We start from the raw sequence: 16,780 nt of genomic DNA, 5'->3' as shown, positions 1-16,780 counted from the left end.
TCCAGTAGCTTGGATCTGTTCCAGTAGCTTGGGCCTCTCTCAGCACATACTCCTTGACTGAAATAACTGCTCCCTCCAAGCATGTCCTGATTTATGGTCGGCTTGTTTATTTTTCCTGATCGCTTTAATGCCATTGATATCAGATTCTGTTTAACCTTGAATCTTACCTCTTCCGTGATACCATATCTGGAACATTCTGCTTGCTTTCTGAGACAAGTCAAGTTGCTTGATTTTACCCAGGACTTTGCCCTCTCTAATTGTTGGGACTTGAAGAGAACATGCTGGCAACATGTTTCACAAAAACGCAATTCTAGCAGAACGTGGTTCTGCTTTCCCTGTGTCAACACCAGGAATTTGGCCAGCATATTTATTCTCACAAGTGCTCTATTGTTTTTGTTTTTTGTTTCTTCCTTCTCCAGTGATGAGAATCAAATCTATGTGCTCAACTACTGAGATATGTTCTAGCCCTGTAGTGTCCTAGAAATCTATATTAGATTAGAAAGGGTTTTCAAGTCAAGGTAAGTGATTATATTTTAAGCATTGGTTGTAAAATATCATATATGAAATAACTAGATTCTAGGTCTGCTTTGCCAGTTTGCCAAGAAAACTTCATCAGTTAGTTTAAAAAAATGTCAGGTGTCTAGGAGGTACTTTGTGGTCAGAGGTAGGACAAACACAGGCAGCTGTGGGTACATATAGCTGAACAAAATCCATGAGGCCAGTTTTGTGTTCCGACTAGCAAAGAATTTGAAGGGCTGCATCAAAATGTTCATCACTATGACAACATACCTGAGAGAAGGAAGTTAGCAGACACCAGGTTTATTTTCCTCACAGTATGAGATGTTTCAGCCCATGGCTGCAGGTTCCATTGTTTCTGGCTGGTGGTAAGGCAGTACATCATATGCAAACTGTTCACCTCAGACTAGTCTAGAAAGCTGCCGGGAGACAGGAAGCGTCAGTGGACAAGTCACATCTTTACGAGGAGCCCTCATAATCCAATCTCCACTCTGGACTTGGATCTACTAGCTGAAAACAAAATCTTTTCTTTTCACGGATTTTAAAACGTTAAAAATTTTAAACTGATGTCCAGAAGATATTAAACTGTTAACATTTTTTAAATATATAGTGTTTTTATAGTTCTCTGAGAGGTCTACATGTGTGTACCATGCATTTTGACCTTAACTGACCTCTCTAACTCCCAGGGACTTCCTAAATATTTCCCCCTCCCAACTTTACAATTCTTGTCTTCTTTTAAAATGTTAAAAACCTAACTCACTGGGTATAATTAGTACTACCTATATATGCAGGAATGTCGGGCCATCCGCTGGGATATGGGCAGCCAACCAGTGGCCACATCCCCAAATAAAAGTGACCCTCCCTTTCCCATCAGCTCCTAAGTGCTCCTCAGCAAGGGGCGGAGCCTCGCGGACCCTCTTCACCATCTATACTAGAATTCTGGCTGGCTTGTTCCTTATGCAGCGTCATGTTGGTAACCAAGGTTAGGAGTGCAGGAGTGTAGTGTCCATGCTCTCTCCAGGAGTCAGCTGCTCACAGCTCTTCTTTCCGCTCCCCTGCCCACGCATTCTTCTTGCCTAGTCTTCCATGATGCTTATTGAACTTTGAGGGCGGTAACTAAACACGTGAACTTTTGGGAGGGATGCCGTATGAAGACACTTTCTGTCGATGTATCTTTCGAAATCATTTGCTTGAGAATCTCCAAAAGCACTCTAATAGGTAAGGTGAAAAGAGGATTTACCTAAAGGATAAGCGAGAATCTTATTTTATCCAACTGCAAATAGTACTTCAGAGCTTCGTAAATGCTGAAAAATCTTCAGGAAATTGAGTCTCTCTCTCTCTCTCTCTCTCTCTCTCTCTCTCTCTCTCTCTCTCTCTCTCTCTCTCTCTCTCTCTCTCTCTCCTCTCTTCAGACAATACTGTTTCTCTCCTCTGCTCCTTTTTGTAGGTTAATTTCTTTATGGAGCTTGGCTTCTTCACAAGGTCCTTGTTTTTTGTTCCTGGATGCCATCCAGGTAACCTGAGAATTCAGGGCTGCAGTGTTGCCATTTCACTTTAGCCTGGCCAGATGCTGCCACTTCCACACCCTCAGCTCATCAGTGAATAAAAACTTCAGGTCTCTTAGTTAAGAGTCTTATGAGAGATAATCTTGAGGTTTGAGTTTATTTGCCTGTTTCCATGTGGCAAGCCTCTAGGGCTGGTGAGCTCGTGACCCTGTGGCGTAAATGCAGCCATAGGTATATCAAGAGGGGAGGTTTGCTTAGACAGTGGGCAGGGTTAGCAGTGAGGCAGTGATTAATTAGCATACAATGAAATTAGAAAGGCTCAGTGAAGTGACAAAATTCAGTGATCATCCACAGCAACCAAAGAGGCCTCATCTTGTGCCCGTCTTGGTAGGCAGTTGGCTGAAAAGCAAGTTCCTTTGTATAAATGTGTGAATTCTGGTCACAGGAACAGAATGTAGCTTAACATTTATTCATTTTCCAAAGGAAAGTCTGATTGCAGATATGCAAAAGACAAACATTTTGAAAAATATTAGTAAACCGGGATTTGTATAGCAAAGCAGGAAGCAACAGTGAACAAGGGAATGCTTCAAAAAAAATTTATGAGAAGGTAGAGTGCTGGCAGCCTTTCTTACATTTGTGCACACTGATTTTTCTCCCCAACGTGCCCTGCTTCTGTAAATCACCCTATTTTAGTTGAAATCATAGTCACTCTTAAAGACCTTAATAATTGTGCTTAGAAAGCCTTCTCTGACATACTCTATTACCCTGTGTAGCCTTGGCTGTCCTGGACTCGGTTTGTAGACCAGGCTGGCCTCGAACTCACAGCAGTCTGCCTGCTTCTGCCTCCTGAGTGCTGGGATTAAAGGCGTGCACCACCATGCCCAGCAACAGACTCTATTTTGATAGTCACAGATGATCTTCTTTCTCTTTGGTTAAAGATAACTGAAGTAGAAAGTCTATATGGTCAATAATCTTGTTTAACGCTTCCTTGAAGTTTCCATATCTATTACAAAAACTAACGTGGATTTTAAATCAACATTTATTTATCAAAATCAAATAATCAAGTACACTAGCTAACAGTCTCTTTATATGCAGAAATGAAGGCAAAAGTCTATGTATCTGGGTACAAGGTCAAGGTGCATGTTAATTGTAGGACACCCACAGTATCATCACTTGCATTATCCCTGTGATTTCTTCTCTGAATTAGCAGTTGTATCACTAAGATTCCTTCTGCCTATGTTACCACATTAGGTGCTTTTATGCAACTGCATCCAAATAATAAAACATGGAAAGCAACTCTCCCTTTTCTTTTATTCATCCTATCAATATTGATAATATACTCCTTGCTACACATTAATTATAAATGTAATGTAATAAAGTCAAAATTGGAGCTTGAGTGATGGTTCAGTCTGCAAAATGCTTGCCATGTAAGCGAAAGGACCTCAGTTCAGATCCTGGGCACACACTTGGAAAAGCCAGGTGTAGTGATATGTGCTGGTCATCCTAGCACTGGGAAGGTGGACACAGAAGGACCTTTGAGGCTTGCTGGACAGCCACTCTAGCCAATTGGTGAGCTCTAGTTTTAGTGAAAGACACTATCTCAGAAAACAAGTTAAGGAGCAATAGAGAAATGTTGACCTCTGACCTCCACAAATAAGGGGGCCCACAGGAATGTGCACCCACCCACCCTTCCAAATACACACTTTATAATTAAAAAAAACATTTTAGAAGCCTGACATGTTTTTAAAATCTCCTATTAAGAACAATTATAAAAACATACATTAAGCAAGCTTTCACTGAAGACAATCTGGGCAAGGCAACTTACTCAGGAAAATGAGTTTTTATAAGTAAATAAAAGGAGTAAATTAAATGATAAAAGTCTTAGCAAAGTCTTGGAGGCTTAGGATTTTAGTAATCTGCTTAACAAATATGTACTGGATCCACACAGAATGCCAGGCGGCTTATAAGATGCAGGAGTGAATAAGATAAACTCAGTTTCTGCCTCTACACAGTGTACAGAAACTCACAAAGTATCATAAGTCATGCAGGAGTTTGGGGTGAGGCAGGTCCTTCCTGGGTTCACTTGTGCTTAGCCCAAGGACTGGGATATCAGACACAGAAACCAAAGATTGACTTGAAATAATGGCTCCAGTAACATTTAAAGATATGAACTTTCCTCTGGGCATAAGAAAGGCCCAAGTAAGCTTTATTCATGAGAATTACAGAAAAGCAAGAAACTGAGGAAAATAGAACCTCCTGAGAATAGGAGAGGTGCCTGAGAGAGGGGAAAAAAGAAGTTTTTGGTCATTTGTTTTGTTTTACATTTTTATAGGGCTATAACAGAAACTAGATAAAGGCTGAGTTAAAGGCTATGAAACTGTTGGTTCTCTGTATTATGATGGGCTGAGCCAAAGGAAGGCACACACATTCTATGCTTGGCCTCTTGACCCAACCAGAAAGATAACTGGTTCACACCTTATCCACTCAGTTAGGCCCAAACAAAACCTCCTCTGCCTGTTTCTGACTTTTGCTTTATTGGCAGCTGTGACAACTATTCTCAGTTGTCATCTTGACTATATCTGGAATGAACTACAGCCCAGAAATGGAGGGCATACCTTTGTGAGATCTCTTTGCTTGGTCTAAAGTGGGTAAGTCCACTTCTAGTCTGGACCTTTGAGGTCCGTGTGTGTGTGTGTGTGTGTGTGTGTGTGTGTGTGTGTGTGTGTGTGTATTCTTTCCATAAGTTCTGCTATTCTAGAGAACAGTGACTAATTAGAGAAGCTGACCTTTAGACTATCTGCTGGCTGTTAGCTGTGTCTGGCATTGCCCTGGTCCACCGTGCAGGTGCCTCGCTGATGGCTAATTAAACTAAGCTGTCTTTGTTCTCACACTTACATAATCAGCTTGTACTTTGACCATAGCAGAGATCTAACTGTATTTCAGCCCCCAAGGTACAACTGCAGTCTTGCCTATAATCCTAGCATTTGGGACAGAAACAGGAGGATGGGGATTTTAAGGCCAGCCCCTAGCTACACAGTGAGTTCAAAGTTATTCTAGGTTATATAAACCTTGTTTCCATGAAACCCCAAAAACAGAAAGAGGAAAAAGAAAGAGAAGAAAAGCAGTAAGAAGGAAGGAGAGGAAACAGAGGAGGAGGAGATCAGGATGGTTATTCCTTTTGAGTTTGTCTGTGAGAGAGTTGGTCTGTGGGCCCAGGAGCCCAGGAGCATAGTGAAGCAGACTTCCTTCGAATGTGAAAGAGTACCATCCTTGGCTGGAAGGGTTAGCAATGAAAGGAGCACTCAGGTGACTAATGGACATGAAGCAAAGCTGCCCTTACTCACTAGCACATAGGGAAGAGGAAACTTTTCAGGTATAGGGGAAAGTAGACAGGTTGGTGCAATTACTTCAGCACAGTGCTGGGCAATTTGGTTGGTGCTGGAGTCGGGATGGAAGGCACTTCATGCATTACACGATATTTAGCACCACCCTCCAGATGGTAATCAAAACCACCTTTCTACGAAAGCACCAACACAAACACACACACACACACAAACACACACACACACACACACACACACACACACACACACACAAAACAAAACAAAACAAAACAAAAAACTTCAAGGCATCACTTAATTCCTCGCAGATGCAAAACTGTCTCAGGTTTAGAACCACTGGATTAATGTGCTTTTTCTCTATTGCTGCATATCAAGTTATGTTCTAAGAGTTAGTGGTTCTGAACTATAACGAAGCCATCCTAGTAAATTCATTGTTCTGTGTGTCAGGCATGTGAATGGATTTACTGAAGATGGCACCTCTGAAGTCTTGAAGGATCCACTTCTTTGTATCATTCAAGTGGCAGTTGTCAGGGGGCCTCAGGTCCTTCCTGATCTCAAGCAAGATGCCATTGTTTAGATGTCAGTTTCTTCTTAGGGTTGCTTAAGAATGTCCTTGCCTGGTAGGTACAGTTTTTCATGGGGACGTACACCTTGGACTAGTGTTTCAATATAAGTGAGTATATACCATTTAGCTCTTTTTGCTTCTGTGTGAACTCACTCATTATGACAATTTCTAGTTCAATCCATTTGTCCACAAATTTTGGAAATTCCTTGTTTTTAACAGCTGAGTAGTATTCCATAGTGTAGATGTACCACAGTTTCTTTATCCATTCTTCTACTGGGGGACACGTAGGTTGTTTCCAAGTACTGGCTATTATGAATAAGGCAGCTATGGACATCCTATTGAGACTTTAGGTGTGAGAAGCCTGGGAGAATGAGGAAATAGAAGGAACCAGTGGGTCCTGGAAAACTACAGGCGAGTCTGGGCCCTGGGGTCCTCTGTAAACTATGACAACAGCCAAGGAAAATATAGGCAGTAAACCTCGAACCCCTACTCAGACTAGCCGATGGACAGGACATTCTCCACTGTTGAGTAGAGAAGAAGATCTGACTTTCACACAAATTCTGGTGCCCCATATTTGACCATGTCCCTTGGATGGAGACACCTGGTGGCACTCAGAGGAAGGATAATAGGTCACCAAGGAGAGACTTGATACCCTATGAGCATATACAGGGGGAGGAGGTCCCCCTCAGACATAGACATAGGGGAGGGGAGTAGGGGGGAAGTGGGAGGAAGGGAGGAATGGGAGGATACAAGGCATGGGCTAACAATTGAGATGTAATATGAATAAATTAATAAAAAAAAAAAAAAAAGAATGTCCTTGCCAGTTGGCAGCTGCTAGTGATTTGGGGGGACAGGGGCATGTGACCCAATGTCAGAAGTGACAAATTCTGCATTGTTAATTATATTAGAACCAAGTTGCTAACTGTGGCCATATTGGAAGAGAACTGGCCTCTGGTTTGTAATGAAAGAAGTGTCCACAAGTTTGTAAACATATTTTTTATTCATAGCATTTTTAATTTAAATAATTTATTCAGATTATGTCCAGATTGTTATCCCCTCACTTGTATCTTCCCATTCCCCTCGCCCTCTCTCCCTCTTTCACCCTATTGCCCTCCCCTGGGATAGAAGGGGACCTCCTCCCCTATCATCTGACCACAGCCCATCAGGTCTCATCTGGATAGCCTGTTTCCTCTTCCTAGGAGTGCCACCAGGCGTGAAAACATTTTTTAAAGACCACTACTGATAGAGAAAAGTCTTTTGGCAAGTAGAATAGAGAGTATCATAAAATGGAGAGAAAATATTAGTATAATTCTAAAAACCAATGCTGACTGTCTGTTTAATGAAATTGTTAAGCAAGGAGAAAACAGACTAATTATACAATGTTAGGATGAAATGGATGTGCAAAGTCAAAAAGGAAACAAAAATGAAAGACAAAGGTTTCACCTAAATCAATATTTTATTATATGAAGGACCAGTGAATAGTTCTATAAGAAAGTGGACCATGATAGAACCACGAGAAGCATATATTTGCTTGCATGGACTATCCCGTGATCACTTGGGCACAGTAGTCTCACACAGTGACATGGGGGAAAGTGGTAATATTACAGCAGCAGTAGTTTGCTGAGTAGCCTATGTGTTAAATGGATGTAAGTTTGTACTTGTAGCAAGTCGTTTATTTTTTACTTCACCGTGTAGTTACTATCCCTATGGTGATTTTCTAGCTTAGGTACAATCAGACCAAGGAACTCACAGCTTGTGCGTTAGGTGGCAGAGAGGCAAAGCTCTGGTTCAGGGTACTTTCAGAGCCCATACCAGCTGAATTCCTATAAATATTGAAGGGAAAATGTAAATATAAAATATAATGGTTTAAATACATCAACACATGTTCTAGTGGATCAATATAACCAGAAAACGCCATTGACAGTGTTTTGTTGCTTTGATTTTTTTTTTTTTTAATGAAAGAAGAGGTAGTGTCTAAGGTCTAAGGTCTAAGGTCTAAGAGAATGTGTCTGCAGGGCCAAGCTGTGTTTTGATCCCAGGAATGTGTTACCTAACCCTACATTCCCTCTTCAAGGCAACTTGCCAATGTGTTTCAAAAGGGCTACACTTATTCATATTCTGTGATTACTTTGGAGGATTTATCATGTGACCGTAAACAAGGACATGAGAAATGATTTATGAAAAGACACTTACGAAAGTGTTCATTGGAAACGAAGGAATATTCTAATAACCAATGTTTGATGTTAGGTGCCAACTTAGGGGATAGAAGAACCTTAGGAACTCCTTTCAGGGCCTCGGGGAAAGTTTGAGGCACTGAAGTGAGCCAGTGAGCCAGAAGACCAAAGGAGAAATCTTTACAAGGTCCCCAAGGAAGGCCGCACTCTGTGGCAGGCGTTTGGAAGCTGCTACTGCTTTTGTTTAAAGAGCTCTTACAGCGAAAAGGTCCAGGAAATGTAAAGGCAACACTGTTTAAACACAGAGCCAAGTGACCACATTCAGTGATTTCCTAGCACTACAAACAGAGCACACGAGCTTGAAGGTGCTCTGAAGAGCAGATATTCATACAAACCGAGGAGCCAGTGATTTTAACCCGCAGTGAAATGAGGATCGGTCATTTGACAGAATCTAGAATCCCCGGGAGATGGGCCTCCGACACTGCCTGTGAAGGATTACCTTGGTTGTGGTAACTGAGGTGGGAAGACCGACTTTAATTGTGGGCAGGGCCGTGCCATGGACAGAGGACCCAGGATTGCACACGACAGAAAAACACCACAAGCACCATCGTCTCTCTCTACGTCCTGACTTCTGAGTTATTGTGACCCAGCTGCTTCAAGCTCCTGTTACCACATATGAGCCAGAGTAAAACCTGGTTTTGTATTTTATCATAGCAAGAGGAAGAGAATGAAGACAAGTAAAATTGTCACGTACATTTTCGAGTGATTTTTATGTTTTGGATGCGCATGCACTTAACTTGTATGTGAAGTTAGGGGACAATAACTAATGTACCAGAGTGAAGAGAATGTGCATTGTTTACTCAAGAGGTATTTACAAATACTCATGGGGCCTTAGCGTTGTGTGGTACACTAGTCTCCTTGGTATACTATTCTTTCAAAATTACAATAACAACAACAAAAGAGTGAATCAGAAAGGTCGTTTAAAATAACGAAAAAATTTTGAACAGAAACGTTAAAGGGTGATTTGACTGAGAAATTGTTCCTTGAAGTTAAAGGCAAATAAATGGAGAGGTCTTTCTTGAAGAGAAGCCGGGAGTTCTGAACCTTTGAGACAAGAGGACTAGTAGGCTGTGGGGTGGGTGTGAGTCGTCTATGGGGTCTTGGTGGGGTGGGTGGCTAACTGAACCATTCATGCTGGAAGAACTTTGTTCTTTCTCTGAAGCAAAAGAGCAGGCCATATGGTGGGCAGTGTGCTCATCACATTGCTGTGTGACCGTTCTTGCAAGAGCAATGTAAATTACGAACAGTGCTTTTCTAAACCGGTTGACTCATTGTTTAATGGAGTCAAGAGACCCTACCTTTCAGGATTACTGTGCGGATTAACAGCATGGAAACAGCCCTGTGTGCTTGCACCATTAGTAGCTTTGTTATTGGGCCAGTCTGGTGCCAAGTGAGGGGAACTATTTGGTTATCAACACAAATAAAAGTCTTCTCGTGTGACCATTTACTAGTCTGGTATTAAGTGAGGTCAAGGAGTGTTCACTCACAGCGCACTTTTACTGTGAAGTGCTGGAGTAAAGCACAGAAGTGCTGGGAGGACCTTCCCTGTGGTTGTGCAGGAAGGCTCTGCAGCTGACTGGGCAGGTAGCTGCTGTGGAGAGAAGTCCCCACCCACTTCCCGACGGCTGCCCCGCCCCCTTTCCGGTTCTGACCCCGCCCCCCTCATCGTATTGGCTGGCGTGCCCCTCCACAGGACCACCTGGAAGACCCGGAGGAACGGAGCGGTCCTCAGGCGGGCTCGGCGCGCGCTCGCTGCGCATGCTCGAGGGCGGCTGGATTCGGGGTCTGGACCGGAGGCGCAGACCGGCCCGGGCGGGGAGGCGCGGAGGCGCGCCTGTGCGCGGCACCGGCGTCGCGAGCACGCTTGCGCGCTCCCGAGGAAGGGAGGTGTAGGCCGGGGCGGGGGTGGGGGGAGGGCCGGGTGTCGGCGCGCCTGGCGTGCGGGATCCGAGTGGCTGCGGGCGGCCTGGGCTGCCCGGCCAACGCCTGCTGCGAGATGGCGATCTTGGGCGCGGAGGGCTGAGGAGGCGCCGCTGCGGTGGCCGCCGGCCCCGGGAGCCGCAGCTCCGCGCGGGTAAGCACGGCGGGGCTCGGGAGGGCGGCCGGGCCGGAGTTCGCTGGGGTGGGGTCGCCGGGCTTGCCCCGAGCTGGCCCTGGCACCGGCCTGTGCCGGTGACACCGGAGCCCGGCGAAGTGTCTCGGTGACTGCAGTGCTCAGCCTCCTGGCCGGCGGCTTGCGAGCGTTCCAGCTTTCCTACCTCAGAACTGCTGCCCTGACTTTCACCCTGATCCTCCTGGCTCGCGACTCCAGCCCCTGAACGTCCTTTACTGACATGTTTTTAGCATTCAGGGCTTTTCACTGACTCTGCACCTCCTCTCACCAACACTTAGTCTCCACCTTTGGTGACCTGGTAGGTGCAAGTGACCTTGCAAAATTTTCTAATCCTCGTCTTGTGATTTAGGTCCTTTCCTTTAACTCTTTTTAAAAAATTTTACTACTGTTAGGAATAGTACTTTGTCCAGAGCCTTTACAGTCCTTAAAATGATCAGTTTTCTATACATAGGGACTGTATGGCCCTTTTCTTTTACTCATCCATTTGTAGTTAAAGTTCCTCAGCTCTAAGTGAAACCTCTTTATTACCAAAAAGAAGGTGTATCTATATACTTTTGAAATATTTTACTCTTTCACCGTAAAATAACTCACAAATGCCTTCTTTTTCTATTAAGGGTTTATCTTTTTGTGTGCAATAAAGGTTAAGTTTCTACTCTTAAGAGGCTGCAACTTACAATAATGAAAAACAATAATGCCAGAGTTATCTTTCCACTTTCCATTTGATTCTTTTCTTTTTCATTTTCTTCTTTTTATGAAATGCCCATTTCACAGTTGTCTGTAGGTTTCTGCATGAGTTTATGCTTGTGTATAAATCCACTTGACATATCTCACCAAGTCTGTGTGTAACTGTTAGTAAAACTCACCTTTTAAAATAGAAAGGCATTCTTTCATTTAACTGACTGGTTTTGGCTATAAAGCAGTATACTTAGACTTGACTGAAAATTATCATTTTTTAATAACTAGTTAGTATTTTAAATTCAAAGATGATGGCCAAGTGTTGGAGCTATCGAAATTGAATTCGTGGAGAATGTGGCTTAGCTCTTTGAGACATAGATTATCAACATTTTCAAATGTTTTGAAGACTGCTTTTAAGACACCGTGCTCTTGAAACCCAGGACATGGCTGATCAGTTCCCTTGCCTTCAAAGAGATGGTAATCGCTTCAGTTGGCTGAATTTACTTCTAGTACATTCTTGCACAATTATTAAGCTCCAACTGCATTATAGGGTGAGCTTTTTGGGGGGTGTCTGTAGATGAGATGATTGGCCGCTTCTGTCTTTACAGCCTGTGGGGGAGCTTTGTGTGTTAGGTTAGATACAGATGCCTCTTTTATGTATGTGGGAATGAATGGCAGGGTCTCACTGTGTAGCCCAATCTGGCCTTGAACTTGGCATCTTTCTGCCTTAGATGTCCAGAATACTGGGGGTATGTTCCTGAGAATGTGCCCATGTTCGTGCATGTGTATGTTTGTGTATGTTCTGTGTGTGCGTGCGTGTATGTGGATGTTTCATAAATATAAAAGTTATCTCAATTCAAGTCCAGAGAGGCTGGCTCTCAGATGAGCGGAGGGGCTTCTCATTTTGAAGATGCTGTATTGAAGGGTGACCAGCTTTTCCTCAGTAGGGTAAGGCAGTTGACGCAGAAGGATCTGAGAGGGTTTGGATGGAGTCTAAAGGATTTGTTCTTAGGGTAAGAAAGCTTGAAACAAAAACCACACCAGTAACAAAATCATTTTCTTTTTGTTGTGCTTCCTTTTGTTTTGTTTTGAGACAAGGACTTGCCATGTAGCTGTGACTGGCCTGGAACTTGCTTTCTGTGTGGACCAGGCTAGCCTTGGACACATCTCTCTGACTTCCAGCCCTGGAAGCACTCTTGGAATAAGAGTAACGTTAATGCCAGGTGGATGACTAGGTTACTAGGCAGGGTAGGGCCCACAGCTGATTTTTGAGTTTGAGAAACGATTTAAAACCGTTGTTTAGAAACATTAATCTAGTAGCATTCTGTAGTATGAATTGAGGTAGGAAGAACCTGGAGATTCATAAACCTCAGGATTTCCATCACCATAAGCAGCAAGGGTTTGAACAAGTAGGAAGGACAAGGAATGTAGGATAGAATTTGCTAAGCAGGGAAATGAAAGTTAAAATAATTGGCAACGTGACTCAGTGGGTAAAGGTGCTTGCTGCCAAGCCTGGACCTAAGTATGATCATAGAAACCCATTTGGTAGAAAGGTAATCTCCTAAAAATTGTCCTCTGACTCTCAGACTTGCACAGTGACACAAACATCCTCTTCCCCACGAATGCTAATATGTATCTCTCTCTGTCTTTCTGTTTCTGTCTCTCTCTCTCTTTCTCTCTCTCACGCACACACTTTTTTTTTTTTTTTTTTAAATTTAAAGACAGGGTCTTACTGTGTAGCCCTGGCTGTCCTGGAACTCACTCTGTAGATCAGGCTGGCCTCGAACTCATAGAGAACCACTTGCTTCTGCTCTCCTGAGTGCTGGGATGCCCAGCTGGAATAATTGTTTTTTTTAGAAAATTAAAATAATGATTCTGATCCATAGGGAAACTAGTAGCATTATAGAAGTGTTATGCTTAGCATACCTGCATAAAGTTCATAGTCTTTTGGGGATTACTAGCCCTTGTTGAAACTAAAGAAATCTATTGGCCATGTGCAGACATGCCGATGTGAATTTAGGGGAGTCCATGAAGAACCTGAAGGTCCTGCATGAAACCCATAGGACATCTTCTGTGCTGGGGACAGCTTTCAGAATTCCTGGAAAGTTAATAACCCTGACTGAGGAAGTATATGTTTAAGTACCTAGGAGCAGAGTGATGCGCTGTGTTGTGGCTCACAGTTCACAGAGAATTTTATTCTATCAATTGTATTGCCTTTTATTTGTTGTTACATTATGGAACAAACTCTTGCCTAAGAGTTTAGTTCATCTGTCACGTGTCTAGTTGCAGGTGGTAAAAGAGAACTTGGAGTTTGTTGACAATGGTGGTTTACTTTTCTGTATAAAGAGAAGAACACAACTGATTTACTGTTGATTTGGATATAGTTAATGCCTATTAAGTGGCCCTTTAAAGTTAAGAATTAAAGTCATTCCAGGAGATTCTTCCAGTTAAGGTTTTGTGGTTCTTGGCTCCTAGGTTTTCATGGGAACATCTGTACTCATCTTTCCTTCTGTGTATTTGAGAACTGGTGAGACCGAGGGATGATATGGGTAGGTGGAGAACAGATAGCAATATCAGCTCAGACATTTTAATTATTACTGTCTATGTGGCTGTCAGTGGGGGATCAAGGGAGAAATGGTCGAGCAACTCAATACCGGCGGAAATAGAAGCTTGAGGAGCATCTCAGTCTACTCTATTCCCATCTGCCTTAGGGGTGTGTGTAGCATAAGGAGTGAAATGGGGAGTTTTCAGAGAATTTTCTAAAACGGATAAGTAGCTAATTTTCACTAGGGTAGTTAAAACACAGTTTGTTTAGTATATAAGATTGTTTGTCTGGTGAGAGGGATTGTCTCCCTGCAATTAGTGGGTCTCTTTTCTAATTATAGAAACTTTGACTTCATAATTATTACAAAGACTGGAATTGTTATACTTTTCTTTGAGACAGGGTCTCACTATGCAACCTTGGATAAATATCTTATCATCAAATAGTTAACCTCTAGTCAAGGATAAAGCAAGGCTGCAAAGATGGATATCTTCTCTGGAAGAAACATGGGTTAAATGTTGACAACATTTTACTTTGGAAAATGTGTTGATTTTTATTTCTGTTTTTAAGACGAAGTTTGATTGTCTTATATAAAAGCATAGTCTTGGAAAAGTTTTATGTTTTTATGTTATTGTTGTGAGGAGGCACATAAACCAGAGTTACTCCAAAGTGATATCTTGATATTTTATGATTTTCACCATTGTATAGCCACTTTAGATATTACCCCTTCCATATATAAAGCTCTTAGTTCACTTGGAATTCATATTTAAATAATTTTGGTGTGTAGATTATTCTTAAAGCAATATTTCAGTTAATTTCTAAGTTACAGTGAGGAACAGCATTTGTTAATTAAGGTTTGACCTTTCTTTCTTTCTTTCTTTCTTTCTTTCTTTCTTTCTTTCTTTCTCTTGGTTTTTCGAGACAGGATTTCTTTGTATACTTGGCTGTCCTGTCCTGGCTTTGTAGACCAGGCTGGCCTAGAACTCACAGAGATCCACCTCCCTCTGCCTCCCTGAGTGCTGGGATTATAGGCATGTGCTACTGTGCCTGGAGGTTTTTACAGAATTTTTGTTTTGTTTTTTTGTTTTGAGACAGGATTCCTCTGTGTAACCCTGACTACCTGGAACTCACTCTGTAGACCAGGCTGGCCTTGAATTTACAGAGATCTGCCTGCCTTGGCCTCTAGAGTACTGGGATTAAAGGTGTGTACCACCACCACCCAATGTACACCCTGACATTCCTTGAGTGTAGCACACGGGATGCTACTGTGTATCAGGCGTTGTGCTAGCTGATGGGGTATAGTTTTGAGACAATTACTCACCAAGCATATTCTCTAGAACTTAGAGCTTGGTAGAGTCACTGTCGTCAAGAAAAGCACAGACCTGGTACTTGCTGTTGTTGGTAAAGAAAACTCAATGACACTTCTTGTCCTCTGGTATTTGGGCAAGTCATGAAGAAACACAAAGAGCCCGGTAGCATTGTCTCAGCGATCTATTGCTGTGTACCAAACAACCCTAAGATCAAGTGACTGGAAACAACTGTCTTATTTGCTTTCGGGTTGTCTCTCCTGGGGCTCTTTCTGGCTTTGTTTGTCATAGCTACAGTGGCTGCATTCAACTGGCACTTCAGCTGGAGCTGGGCACAGTCCTCTCTCTCTTTGTAGTCCTGTATCTCTCTGTGGCCTTTGCAATGGGGATGTGAGCTTTACCTTGGAATTTAGGGCTTTGAGGAGTATACCACAGCCCAAGGATCCATGCCTTTTTAGGGCGTGTTTCTGGGACCGGCAGAATATCAGTTCTGCCTCATTCTGGTGAAATCAGAGGTTTGGCCTACAATGAGACAGGGAGTTCTTACATGAATTTGTATCTGTTTGGGCCTACCTTGTAATGGATGATGGCAGGGTTTACGTAAGAACAGCGTCAGTTATGTTATGTAAAGACACATCTTGTAGAAAACTGTGTGGAAGCTAAAGCTTAGGCTGTTTACTGCCTTCCCCAGTCAAAAATTTGAGCTGGGCCTGCCAGAGGGAAAGGTGAGTCTAAAGTGCAATGACAGTACATTTGGCTTACTGCACAGATAGAAGCCCTTGGGTTTGTCCTTAGTTAGAAATGCAAAAGAGCTATGTAGTAGTTAATCTTGTTAACGTGTCTGAATCTAGAATCACACCTTTGGGTGTGTCTGACCTTGCTCTGGAAAGGTTTGCTTGTACAGGGAAGACACTGAATGTGTGCAGCACATTCCAGGGCCTGGAGCTGTGGACTGACTGAGCAGGAGAAGGCAAGGCAAGCACCAGCTTTCCGAGGCGTCCTGAGTTTGGGTGCAACATGGCTAGCTGGGGTCTGGTTCTGCTTTGAAGGACTGCCCCAAACTGACAAGATGCTTTTGCCAGGCCTCTTGCCCACCACATGAGACAAGTAACTAATAGAGGCTGGAATGCAGCTCAGTCGGTGTGAACATTTACCTGGTATACATGAGGCCTGGGCTCAGAGAAGCAGGGTGTTCTGCAGTTACCCCTGACATGTTAGGGTAGCAGGGAAGACTGACTGCTTCTATTTGAGGACAGTGGGATTTAAGAAAGAACAGGCCCCATGACTCCAGACTGATTCAATTTGATTTACCTAGTTTCATGTGTTGGGCACCCAAGTAGAGTGTGATGTATGGTAAGCAGAGACCCATCCACTCACCCCTCATGATTAAGTGTGAGACCCAAAGGAAGAGAGTTGCTTGACCATTCTTGAGCAATGTGTACCTCACAGATCTATTTTTGTGCTTGAAATATCTTGAAAAAATTGGTGTGGACAATGAGGGAAGGCCTGTATACTGAAGAGAACACTGTGTAGGATCCTAGAGTCTCCTGGAATGTTCTGGAAGGAGTGAAGCCAGGAGGCAGTGTTCCTTTCCTCCTCATATGTATGATAGTTGCTGGCTGGGCTTTTCTCACTATTTTGATCCTACAGGCACTTTGTCTTAGTTTCCTAGTATCTTTCTACATTGTTCAAATTAGTTACTAAGTAATAGCACAATTAACTGAGAAAATGAATGTTTAGTTTTTATTACTTTGTATCTTAGTAGATTAGTGAAGTAATACATTTCATTCAAACAATTATACTCAAAACCGGCCCTTGCAGCCTAAGGCAAGTAACCTTGCATGTTTCTGAATATAGTACATGGAAGGAGTTAGGCGGTTGAGTGTGCTGAGAAACAGGATTTAAGAAAGGCTGCAGTGCCGGCAAGAAGGGTGGAATTATGTTAAGGTGTTTCTTGGCAATCTTTCTGCCCCTTAATTACT

General features: G+C 42.9%; 2 protein-coding genes across 2 annotated transcripts in view; one reads left to right on the top strand and one right to left on the bottom strand.

Annotated features, from left to right (window-relative positions):
* Positions 1-844: 844 nt before the first annotated feature.
* Positions 845-11,722, bottom strand: LOC311606704 (uncharacterized protein; the record flags this gene model as incomplete). The annotated part of the gene is made up of 3 exons (XM_084798058.1): positions 845-935; positions 9,649-10,394; positions 11,636-11,722. 3 exons carry the CDS (start codon positions 11,720-11,722, stop codon positions 923-925), a joined length of 846 nt encoding a protein of 281 aa, XP_084654184.1. The 3' UTR covers positions 845-922.
* WWP1 (WW domain containing E3 ubiquitin protein ligase 1) overlaps positions 10,087-16,780 on the top strand; it is a 100,146-nt gene continuing 93,452 nt past the window's right edge. The window contains exon 1 of the mRNA XM_084794044.1: positions 10,087-10,235. The gene's annotated coding sequence lies outside the window, so the exon portion shown is untranslated. The remainder of the gene's footprint in view (positions 10,236-16,780) is intronic.

The sequence above is a fragment of the Acomys minous genome (assembly GCF_964271855.1).
Source record: "Acomys minous genome assembly, chromosome: 1".
Classification (NCBI taxonomy): Eukaryota; Metazoa; Chordata; class Mammalia; order Rodentia; family Muridae; genus Acomys; species Acomys minous.
The sequence above is the reverse complement of the archived record's forward strand: the minus strand, read 5'-3'. Positions and strand labels throughout refer to the sequence as shown.